The 11,765-nt window shown below is 38.6% G+C and overlaps 2 protein-coding genes across 6 annotated transcripts in view; one reads left to right on the top strand and one right to left on the bottom strand.

The window, feature by feature from the left end:
- Positions 1-3,962: 3,962 nt before the first annotated feature.
- nipa1 (NIPA magnesium transporter 1) lies at positions 3,963-7,176 on the bottom strand. 2 transcript variants are annotated; one of them, XM_026305126.2, is made up of 5 exons: positions 6,820-7,176; positions 6,627-6,674; positions 6,380-6,470; positions 5,569-5,729; positions 3,964-5,396 (listed from the first exon to the last, which is right to left on the bottom strand). In XM_026305126.2, exons 1-5 carry the CDS (start codon positions 6,950-6,952, stop codon positions 4,888-4,890), a joined length of 942 nt encoding a protein of 313 aa, XP_026160911.1. In that variant the 5' UTR covers positions 6,953-7,176; the 3' UTR covers positions 3,964-4,887. The 2 variants fall into 2 exon arrangements, with proteins under 2 accessions (XP_026160912.1, XP_026160911.1); XM_026305127.1 differs by lacking the exon at positions 6,820-7,176 and having other exon boundaries at positions 3,963-5,396; positions 6,380-6,535; positions 6,627-6,670.
- Positions 7,177-7,591: 415 nt separating this feature from the next.
- The window catches only part of herc2 (HECT and RLD domain containing E3 ubiquitin protein ligase 2), a 41,204-nt gene continuing 37,030 nt past the window's right edge, over positions 7,592-11,765 (top strand). For 3 of the 4 annotated variants that reach the window (XM_026305492.1, XM_026305490.1, XM_026305491.2), the window contains exons 1-5: positions 7,608-7,705; positions 8,085-8,136; positions 8,710-8,818; positions 10,007-10,100; positions 10,269-10,400. In XM_026305492.1, coding sequence (XP_026161277.1) covers positions 8,087-8,136; positions 8,710-8,818; positions 10,007-10,100; positions 10,269-10,400 — 385 coding nt within the window. In that variant the 5' untranslated portion in view covers positions 7,608-7,705; positions 8,085-8,086. Of the gene's footprint in view, positions 7,706-8,084; positions 8,137-8,709; positions 8,819-10,006; positions 10,101-10,268; positions 10,401-11,765 lie in introns of all 4 variants that reach the window. The other variant, XM_026305493.1, reaches the window with a different exon arrangement.

Genomic DNA, 11,765 nt, shown 5'->3' with positions numbered 1-11,765 from the left:
AGCACCCTCACTAAAGGCAAAGGCAAATTTATTTGTATAGCACCTTTCATACACTACGCAATTCAAAGTGCTTTACAAGGCATACAATTACATTAAAAGCATTGAAAGAGCGTTTAAAATAAAGACATTCAACATAAAATAAATTTAAATCAAGTAAAGTAAATTAAAATAAAACATAAAAGCACATTAAGAAAACAAAGATAACAATTATTCGAAGGCAGCAGTAAACAACAGTGTTTTCAGTCCTGATTTGAATGAGCTGACAGTTGGAGCAGACCTCAGGTGTTCAGGAAGTTTGTTCCACAAGTGAGGAGCGTAGTGACTAAATGCTGCTTCACTTTGTTTGGTTCTGGTTCTGGGAACACACAATAGACCTGTGCCAGATGACCTGAGGGGTCTGGAAACCTCATAGGGAACCAATATATCTTGGATATATTTTGATCCACAACCATTTAGTGCTTTATAAACTAGCAATAAAATTTTAAAATCTATCCTTTGACTAACGGGAAGCCAGTGTAGTGATCTGAGAACTGGTGTGATATGGTCCAGTTTCTTGGTGTTTGTAAGGACTCTGGCAGCAGCATTCTGGATTAGCTGCAGCTGCCTGATTGACTTTTTGCTAAGACCTGTGAACAAGCCATTAAAATAATCTAACCTACTGAAGATAAATGCGTGAACAAGTTTTTCTGCATCTTGTGTAGACAGAAAACCTTTTATTCTAGCAATGTTTTTCAGGTGGTAATAGGAAGATTTAGTGATGGATTTTATGTGGTTGTTAAAATTCAGGTCTGAGTCAATGATTACACCAAGGTTTCTGGCTTGATTTGTAGCTTTCAATGACATGGAGTCAAGGTGAGCAATGACCTTTGACCTTTCATTTTTGGGGCCAAAAACAATCACTTCTGTCTTGTCTGTATTAAGCTGGAGAAAATTCTGGCACATCCATTCTTTGACTTGATTAATACACTCACATAATGAAATTAGAGGACTATAATCATGAGATGATACTGATATATAAAGTTGGGTGTCATCTGCATAGGTATGGTAGTCAATGTTGTAGTATTCCATAATCTGAGCAAGGGGCAGCATGTAGATATTGAATAAGAGAGGACCAAGAATAGACCCCTGAGGAACCCCACATTTCATTTTTGTTCGCTCAGACTCATAGTTACCAAGTGAGACAAAATAGTCTCTATCTTGTAAGTAAGATTTTAGCCAATTTAACCAGTAACTCCCACCCAAGCTTCTAGTCTATGAAGCAGCACATCATGATCAACTGTGTCAAATGCAGCACTGAGATCCAGTAGTACTAAAACAGAGGTTTTGGACTCATCATTATTTAAATGTAAATCATTTAAAACTTTAATAAGTGCAGTCTCTGTGCTGTGGTGTGCGCGAAATCCAGACTGAAGTGCATTAAAAAGATTGTTTTGTACCATAAATCTGTGAATTTGTTGAGAAACTACTTTTTCAATTATTTTTCCCAGAAATGGAAGATTTGATATTGGCCTGTAGTTACTTACTGCTGAAGCATCTAGATTAGGCTTTTTAAGAAGAGGTTTTATAACAGCAGTTTTTAAGGCCTGGGGAAACTGCCCTGACTGAAGAGAACTATTGACAATCTGCAATACATCTGGAGCTAAGCTGTTAAAAACATTTTTAAAAAAATTTGTTGGTAAAATATCAAGGCAGCATGATGTAGATTTTAATTGTAGAAGCATTTCTGCCAGAGCTCTGTGATCAAGGAGATCAAAATGTTCTAGATTCACTGGAGAACAAGGAGGCACAGGTGATATTGTCATGTTCCTAGGACTGCAGCTAGAGATAGTTTGTCTTATCTTTAATATTTTGTCTGTGAAAAAGGCTGCAAAATCATTGCATGACTTTTTGGACAGTAGTTCAGAAGGAAAAGAGGGTGCTGGGTTTGTGAGTCTGTCTACAACAGAAAACAATGCGCGGGCATTATTGCTGTTTCTATTGATAACCTCTGAGAAAAATGATTGCCTTGCATTTTTTAGTTTTTGGTTATAGTGTTGAAGACTCTCTTTGTACAAGTCGAAATGAACCTGGAGTTTGGTTTTTCGCCACCTACGTTCTGCTTGTCTGCATATTCTTTTCTGAATTTTAATCACTGTGGCTTTTCTCCAAGGTGACTTTGACTTTTTTCTTGCTGACAATACCTTGGTCCTAATTGGGGCAATGGAATCAATAACAGTCATAACTTTGGAACTGAAACTGCTTACAAGATCATCAACAGGGGCTGATGGCATGGTTGGTGATGATGTAAAAGCCTGAATGAATAATGCACAGCTCTTCTCGTTGATGTTCCGCTTTTTGACTACCTCTGTTTCACCTGTGTGCAAAACAGCAGGGGTGGTTGTTTTAAAAAAAACACAGTAATGATCAGAAAGAGCAACATCGGTCACCTCCACCTCAGAAATATTAAGACCTTTAGAAATTATTAGATCCAGTGTGTGTCCCTTGATGTGTGTTGGATCTGTTACATGCTGAGAAAGCCCAAAGTTGTCCAGGATGTTCAAGAGTTCATTTGCACTTGCATCATTGAGATTATCAACATGAATGCTAGATAATACTTACTAACACACGTCTGACTGGAGTCTTCGCATACCATCGGTTATTATGGACTGTTATTAAAAACCCCATCATTTATAACATAGACTCATAACAACCAAACTGCCTGCGATATTTTTTATTAGTTTAATGATAGGGTTTCGGGCAGCATGGTGGCTGAGTGGTTAGCACTGTTGCCTCACAGCAAGAAGGTCGTGGGTTCGCATCCCGGCCTTTCTGTGTGGAGTTTGCATGTTCTCCCTGTGCTTGCGTGGGTTTACTCCGGGTACTCTGGTTTCCTCCCACAGTCCAAAAAACATGCATGTTAGGTTGATTGGTGACTCTAAAATTGCCCGTAGGAGTGAGTGTGAGTGTGTGAGGTTGTCTGTCTTTGTGTGTCTATATGTGGCCCTGCGACAGACTGGTGACCTGTCCAGGGTGTACCCCTGCCTTCCACCCGAGAGAGAGCTGGGATAGGCTCCAGCAGATCCCCGTGACCCTGAACCAGGAAAAGCGGGTATAGAAGATGGATGGATGGATGGATGGATAGGGTTTCGAAGGTGCACTAAATAAATAGGAGGAACCATTCACTGTAAATCTGTAAATTAGCAGGTATCATGTAAACAAACTGGAAACTCTAATTCAACATTTATCCAGAGTCATGAGTGAGCAACTCCTTACATTAATCTCCCCCCTATCACCGAGTATTTAATGCAGGGGTGGAGGAAGTTTATAGACCATTTCATTTAAACTTAGCAATACCTCTGGTGCAAGTGAAAGTTCTGCTTTTACCTACCAATAAAACATAAAACTTTGTAGAACAGCACATTTCTGTATATAAATGGATTATAATTATTGATACATTACTGTGTTCATCATTTTAACAAAATGGGAGCTTATTACAACATCATATACTTAGAAGTTGAAGTACTTCAGTACATTTGTATGGTTATACTCTATTATTAAACTAAAATTATAAACCAAATGTAGCTCAGTAAAAAGATTTCCCTTTGATCTGTAGTGAAGCTAAAAGTATGAAGTAGTAGAAAATCAATACAAATACCTCAAAATTGTATTTATTAGAGTATTTGAGTAGATGTCCTTAGTGGCTTTTCACAGCTGATTTGAGAATGTTTTACATTTTTGTAGATTTCAGCTTTTCTGATGTTTATCATTTATGGAATTAAAGGAAATATGGATTTTAGTCAGGTAAAATGAGGAATCTGAAGAACTTTTCTTTTTTTTCCTAAACTGTAGAGAAAATTATTAATAATATGGGAATATATTGAGCAGATTAATCGATGATAATTAAAAAAAAAAACTGGTTGCAGCCTTAATCTTTACCATTGTTACAGATCAATGTGAGAAAAATATTTGAATGTGTCCAGAAACCTCAAAATATATTAAAGATTCTCCATGTTAATTGTATAAAGATGGTAAAACAATATATTTTTCAGGTGATGCCAACACATAACAGACTTGATTCAGTTTAATTCTCTTCAAATCGAGCAAGTTAGCACTCTTTACAAAAGCAGTCATCTGCCAAGTCATCACCCATCACATCTGACATTCAGTAGCAGAAATAAGTATAATCATGTTTCTAGTGTAAATAAATAATCCATGAGCCAAATAACATTTTAATCATATATGTGTATAACATGTAGCCACATGTCACATCAAGGCAAACAATTAGTTGCCCCAGAACAAAAGATCAGAATTAATACATCAAATCCTTTCATTGGTCAAAACACTAATTGTTGAAATGTATCTTGTGACTCCTGCACTAAAGACATTGCATGTGAGGCTACACTGAATAGTTCAAAGGCACACTGTAGTCAATGGAGGTTATTCTGCACTGAGACAGTCCGCCACTGGCAGAATAGAAGGTTATTTAAGGGCCCTGAAGGGAATACTTTAGGTTAAAGTAAATAGAACTATTTCTAGTTTTCACAATGAAGTGTCTTTGTAACTGTTTGACATGAGTAAAACAGTTGACAAATTACTTCGATGTCCTCAGGCCACATTTGAGTTTTTGTTAAAAACTCATCTGAAGTCAAATGTCAGTCTGCATGAAGATGACAGTTTGTTAATATTAATGAAATGAAAGCAGGAATGATCAGTGGCATTTTGGGTTACACAGTAACTAAGAATTGTCTCATAATGAAACTGCGCAAATTCAAGTGAAATATTAAGTAAAACTGTTTATAAATACACTGTAGCTTTGGAAACTGGACTCTGAATGGTTCAATTCCACTACAGACTTCATCAATAAATTGTACGCAGCACAAAAGCCAAGTAAATATTAAAGCAGTTCAGTTAGTCTATCTTTTCCTGTGACTCCTTCTTCTTCCAAGTAATCAAAGCCTCCTGGGAAATGCGGAGTAAAATGACCCCGACACACACTGTTGTTAAACCGCAGAGCATGGCGAGGCTGTCTGTTAAAGTTAGCGCAGTCCACTCCTTGAAAAGTAGAGCAGAAGCAAGAATGACGGTGGATGTGAATGTCACATAGTACATGGCTTCAAACATGTTGGAGCTGAAACTCTCCAAGGCCTTGTTGATGAAGAAGAACTGTATTAGGACGCTGACAGATAGCGTCCCCAGCAAGCCCAGGAAGAGAGCCAGAGCTCTGCTGCTCGACGGCATCTCACTGAAGACGTCTTGGGCTACCAGTCCAAGTCCTTTACTGCTTGGAACAGTGAAGCTTCCCAGTAGGGAACATATGGCAACATACACCATAATATTTGATGTGCCGTGAGCTGGAGCAATCCACACAATTAGGGTGATGAGCAGCAGGACCACAAGGAGAGAATATATTACAAACACTGCAAGATGAGAAAGAACATTTTTAGTGAGATCATATACAATGTTGTTATATTATTACCTCATTTGACTTTAATGATGTACTTTATTCTTAAATAACTCTGGACACATTTATCAGTTACTAGTGTAAATTAAAAGGCAAAAATCCAAACAAGGACAAACTTTAAATGTCACCTGGGTCTGATAGCCTCTCCTCTAGCTCCAGCCTGGACATTACAGCCTCAGCTTTAGGGGCATGAATGATGAGCACAACAGACCCACAGCAACATAAGAGACAGCCAAGCTTCCCCAGGATATTTAAATGCTCCTTCAAGACCCAAGAAGCCAGCACAGCCCTACATCACACAGACAAAACATGTTTTTGCAAGATACACAAGGCAATCTGTAGAATCCTAAATGTATTTACACAGTGCAACACATTCTATCTTGACTTTGCACTTGTCTGCATTTTACGCTCTATTAAAGTCATGGTCCTAATTTATGCAAACTAAAACTGTACTAAAATGAATCATTTCAGTACAGAACGCAAGAGAGATAAGGTTAACACTTAAAGATTCTTAATGCCTTCTCAGGTGTTTTTTTAAGGCAATAGAATCCTGTGATTTTCAGAAGACTTTCCAAGACTGACAACTTTTTAAGATGACTTGAAACAATTAGTTGATTAATAAGATACTGTATCCACAGCAACTATTGTGATAGTCTTACAGTTGTTTTCCAAGGTGCATAAATGTTGGGACTAGATGTTTTTCTTTGTCATGCTTAATAATTATTTGACTATATTTGAGGTTTGGACAGTTGGTCAAATCAAATGGTAATTTAAAGGTGTCACCTTTGGGCTTTAGGAAATTCAAACGGGCATTTTCTTTACTTTGTGACATTTTGTAGTCAAAATCATCTCTGAACAAAATAATCAATACAGGGAGATTGAAAATCATAAAAAAAAAAAAAAAAAAAACTTAAGAACCCAATTCTGTCTTGCACTTACCCAAATAGCACTCCAAGGGCTCCTAGTGGTGTAACTATCACAGCAGGGGCCACGTTGTACGCCAGGAAATTCCCAAACTGACCAATAATCACTAATGTCATTCACAAACAGGGGGGTCAGAACATTTATCCTTAAACATTCACGGAAAGTCATTTTCTAAAGGAAATCAATGGACACAGCAGAAAAATCAGCATGTGGTTTCTAACTGAACTGTGTGCGCAGAGTCGACAGATGGCGCTATACTCACTGGACCCTGTGCCGCTCCACCACACCACATCCCTGAGGTACGAGCCTCCTAAGCAAAACACGATGAACAATTTAGTTTGCGTGGCCTGCGAAGCTTCGCTCAACGTAATGTGATCATTTTATCGCTTTCCCGGTTTCACCCCCTAATGAAACGTTTACGTCCGCGGGTTTATCTGTGGTTTCAGTTTAGGTACCTCTGTCCCGGGAACGTAATATTCCCTTCTTCTGGAGAACAAATGTCGACCCGTTGATGAAACTTGATATTACAGCTATCGCTATTCCAGCAACTGGAAACGAAATACCACTTGATGCCGACTCAAACGCCATGATTGCGGCTGCTATTCAGCTGGTTTATCCTGAGTCCACTGTGCTGCTGGGAAGTGAGCCAGTGCGCATGTGCCGGCCGGCTGCACAGTCCTATTTCATGTAGTTACGGCTATGAAAAATGTTGTTTTCCCCACAGAGCTTCGCTATAAAATACTGTATCCCGGTATTTATCAATGAAATACTAGGCTACCGTGTTCCTCTGTGACATGGGCAGTAGGTGCAAACTGAAAAGGACACACTGGAATAGAGCAATGTTTATCAGACATGGGCGTTTTTTCCTATTCTTTTGTAAGATTAAATTGTGTATAGAACTAGGCCTAAACTTTACGCATAAAATTTAAAACCTCAAGCGGAGATATTCGTAGTTAGATTAATTATTTATGAAATAAACACCCACACCCTTTAATTGTGCTACACTTCCTCCTAGTGGACAGTTCGCCTCATAGGCCTTCAAACCCCGCCCTTTCCTACGTCCCGCCTCAAAACAAGAAGGAGCGCACGTTTTAGTCTACCGGTCAGTACGAGCGGGCGGAGTAAAATCTGAGTCAGTTTGATCTCCTGGCATTAGAAGCCCCACTTCAAGCGGGCCGTAGCGGTACTGATCAATCACATTGAATCTCCCGGTTGCAACTACGTAATTTGTTTCCATGCCTCGTGCCCTAGTCCGCTACCTGTCAATCAAATAATTATGAGCGTCTTGTTAATGCAGCAAAGCAGCTGAGGGGACGAGATTAGTTCGAGAAGAGACCGCAGGTAATTTGTTGTCAGAACTCACACGTTACCCTTCGTGTCCCTGAAGCATACGGTGCGTTTCATTCTGCTCAGCGTCATGTTACGGAAGCTCGTTCCTGGAGCTCTTTTAGTGTTAGCTAGCTATCGCTGTTAGCAAGCTAGCTAAGTGGTTAGCCTTAGCCACAAGCTAATGTGGACGTTACCTAGCATTAGGAATTGCATTATCAGCCTAAGGATGCTGTGTCAGTGTTTGTTATTACTCGCTTTATGCGGTGTATATGATAAGAAGGCGTAAAACCGCGGTGTCAAGGTTTACAGAGATCGTGTCATTTCTAACGTGAGCATTTAACCAAGGCTACGATATTCTCGTTTGATTCCCAACGTGTCTTGTAATTTACAGTTATGGATACATCTTTGGCCTTAAACCCTAGCCTTAATGAAGGTAGTACACGGTAAGTTACCACTTACATGTCACAATGAGGTTTCTGTTGTTAACCTAACGTTATGTATTTTATAGGTTTAATTGCATATACTATAAAAGGTTGAGCTAAGGTAGCATTTTGTTTATCGTGACTTCAACTGATGCTTTCACGATAAATAACTGTAACCCAGATGCTGTCTATAGTGAATTATTGGATGTAACTAAAGCTAGAGACCTGCCATTGGGTTTGGGATGATTTGAATATAACGTTATAGTTTTAAAGTGGTATCAGGTTTGCATGTTGTTGAAGATTGTATTTTTGGTTAAACTGATATCCCTGTATAAGTGCCCCAGTGTGAGGTAAGGTGAGTGCAAGCTTTCATAATGAAACAGGTTGGTGTTAAACTATGTTATTAATCAGTGCAAAGGAAAATGTAAAGGGGCATGCTTATGTTGTCTAACATACATTTATTATAATGTCCTCAATTTGCTCACTTACACACAGGGGCTTTATACGATGTCAGTCATCATTAGATGATTCTCATATTAGTATGATTTTGTCTACTTGTTTCATAACACAGCTTTGCATTTCTGTATCTTGTAGGTGTGCTGCCTTTGCAGCCAGGAGAGGAAAGGGGAAGATGCCTTCTCCCTCTTTTACCCTTGATGCTCAGCTGAGATTTCATGACAAATGGCTGAAGATAGACTTGCAGGTACATGTACTTAACTTAAGGAGGGAATCATACTGAAATTGATGCTTGAAGATAACAGCATGATGCTTTAGGGAATAATCAAATTCAGTGCAATCAATTTTCCCTATTTTCAGATAAGTGCTCAACTGTAATGTTTATTTTTTCTAGAAATTGCTTTGTTTCTAAACTCTGTCCTCTGTTGCATTATGTTGGGAACATGCTTCAAAACCTCAAAATCATTTTTCTACAATGCCAGAAAGTAAATGCATGTTACATAAGACATGCATGCTACCATGTCAGAAGTAGTTAGCATAAACATCCAAAATTCTGTTAATTCCACATGTTCAGTCAAACAGAGAGTTGAAATAAACTGACAAACCTGATCCTTTAAGACACATCTGCAGCGACTGGCCTGCAAGCTGTATCAAAGTTCTAGTGCAGATGATTATCATGTATTGTCTTTGTTTTGTGAAACGGTGTAACCTGTAATTTCACAATAAGCTAGTGATTTTTTTTTTTTTTTTTTTTTTTTTTTTTTTTTAAGATTGATGTGGGGGAAACAAACCTATGTTGGTAGTAATTATGAAATCATTGTTAATATATGAACTTGGAGAGGACTAAAACTGGTGAATGCTGTCATATTTTCCTATTGAGCTGTATGCAGTGTAAAGGCGACTTGTTCTAACACAAATAACTAGTATTATGTGTCTAGATTGATGTCTTTGGTGAGCTGACATGTTATTGACATTTAAGTCCTCAGATTCTCGAAAGCAAGAGTTGGTTTCCCACCAGGGTATGTTTCTTAGTAAAGCAAAGATGGATGAATGGTGTAACACTAAGGTGATGACAGACTTTAAAAGGATTAGTGAATCAATTAGAATTTGATGAAACTATTTTGTACTCTTGTTGTTTACTTGTGTTTGGTGTTAGTTTGCTAGTTTCCTCATCGAGGAAAAGCTTTTTAAACAGATGAAGAGATTGTTTTTTCAAATTCAATTTGAAAAGGAATGAAGCACATGCTAAAATTAGTCACACTGGATCTATTTTCACTGCAGTTGAGCTTTAATGTCCTCATAATAAGATAGAAATGTGTCTTTGGCATACTTATGCAGAATTTACAAAGTAAACATATATAAAGAGTTAATAAAGCATTCATTAATTTAAATTTGACAAGTGTAGTGATTTTCAGATTTTTGCTTCCTTTGGCAGCGTGCGTTCTCTTCAGAGGGGCTGAGTGAGATGTGGAACGAAATGGTAAAAGATGAAGAGATAACATTCAATGGAGAAGAATCCACTCACACAGGTAAGGTGATGTGAGATTACAGCATTCATTTGATCCCTATGTTTCTGACCAGTTTACAAATTGCTGCCACTGGTTTATGACAACATGGCATACACACTGTCTAATTGGTATTTTAACCTTGCTGATGGAAATGAAGATTGATGTCAGAATATTGTTTGACTCTTTTAGAAGACTGTACTGAATGCTTTGGCACACAGAAGAAGGATGAACCCAATGACAAAGAAAAGAAAGAAGAGGAGGAGACATCAACATCTGTACATAACTCCATCATTGAGACTTGGGACTGGGGACGGCAACCAGGTGAGAGCAATACCTGAACAAGTTCACAATGTGTCTGGCTACAGTATATCATAGCCTACTACTTTGGTGCCTTGTTCTGCAGTTGAATCGCTTGTTATTTTACACCTTTCTGTTTCCAAGTAGGGTAATTAATACCATGCTGACACCACATGGTTTCACAACACCTAAATGCCGACAATGTTACTGACCATTTCAACACATAGCCAAGCTCTCTGTTTATCAAATTTGTGTCTGTCAGACCCTGCTGATGTCCACATGTTTTGCTGGCACGTGAGTTGTAGAAACTCTGAAATGACAACTTGCAGTCTGAAGGTCTGAGTGGTTATTTTTACCTCTCCGGAGTGTAATTTTGGTATGTGTTATAATGTGGTCCAGTGCAGGGTAGTGTCTCTTACTCAAGCAGTGTTTACTGGCGGGACTGGGTGGGACAGTGTAATGGTGCTGGGAGATAAGCATTGGGTGGGGGGATGGTCTTTCATGCCTAGTAAATTCAGGTTCTGCTAGTAGCCACTTGGCCGCTTCTCTCTTATTTTATTGACAGTGCCAGGAAACACGCTGGTCTGATTGTACAGTGAGTGTAACTGGATCGCTACACGGTCATTGATGCTTAAAGTTCAAACAGCACACTTCCTGCTTTTCCATTCAGTGGTCAGATATTTGGAACATGTTGATCTCAGCAGTTACGGCCCAGACCCTATTTGTTGTTTTGAAATGAGGATGGGCCCGACAGCTTTGCCCTCATTTCCTCTTTACGTCTATTTTCCATGCAAGAACCTTTTTAAAGAATAGATGAGTGATATTTTTTAGCACGTTATTTTTAGCCATTGCTAATGTATAATAAATAATGAGACATTTTGTCTGTCTAGGATACAGATCTGTCATGACATCTGAGCACAGCTGACTGTAATGTGGCTCATACAACCTCAGGCCACTCTGGCTTACATAAAGCTTAAGTGGATTTCAGACCTGCTATTTTGGCCCATCTCGTCTTCCCTGCAGTGCTTCAGTATAGACACATAAAACATTTTCTCTTGAAACAGATCAGAACAGAGGACCGGTTGTGATGAAGGCCTGTGTGAAAAACATTCAAATGTAGTGAACTATTGTTTGAAGGTATTTTGAGGCAGTGAAGGCTACATTCAATAGCTCGTAGTACACATTTCGTGAAGGACCATGCTGTTGGTTTGCTGAAGAGCTGTGGTGCATTCATGAAACATACACAAGCTAAATATCTGGTTCAGGTAAATATGAGAGTGAGAAATGAATAAATTAAGCCAATGTTGTTGCCTAAATTATTCAAATATAGCGCTATATTTACAGAATGAAGAAAGGGTCTCACTATGTGTGTTTTTTTTTTTTATTTAG

The sequence above is a fragment of the Mastacembelus armatus genome, chromosome 4 (genome assembly GCF_900324485.2).
Source record: "Mastacembelus armatus chromosome 4, fMasArm1.2, whole genome shotgun sequence".
Taxonomy (NCBI): Eukaryota; Metazoa; Chordata; class Actinopteri; order Synbranchiformes; family Mastacembelidae; genus Mastacembelus; species Mastacembelus armatus.
This window is presented reverse-complemented; position numbering and strand designations above follow the sequence as displayed.

Bases quoted from the DNA above. Each gene is read 5' to 3' on its own strand.
- nipa1 (XM_026305126.2), bottom strand. From the start codon at position 6,952: ATGGCGTTTGAGTCGGCATCAAGTGGTATTTCGTTTCCAGTTGCTGGA. The intron at 6,675-6,819 runs GTACCTAAACTG...TGTTTTGCTTAG, and splicing joins ATTACGTTCCCGGGACAGAG to GAGGCTCGTACCTCAGGGAT. The intron at 5,397-5,568 runs GTGACATTTAAA...CTCATCTTGCAG, and splicing joins GGAGAGGCTATCAGACCCAG to TGTTTGTAATATATTCTCTC.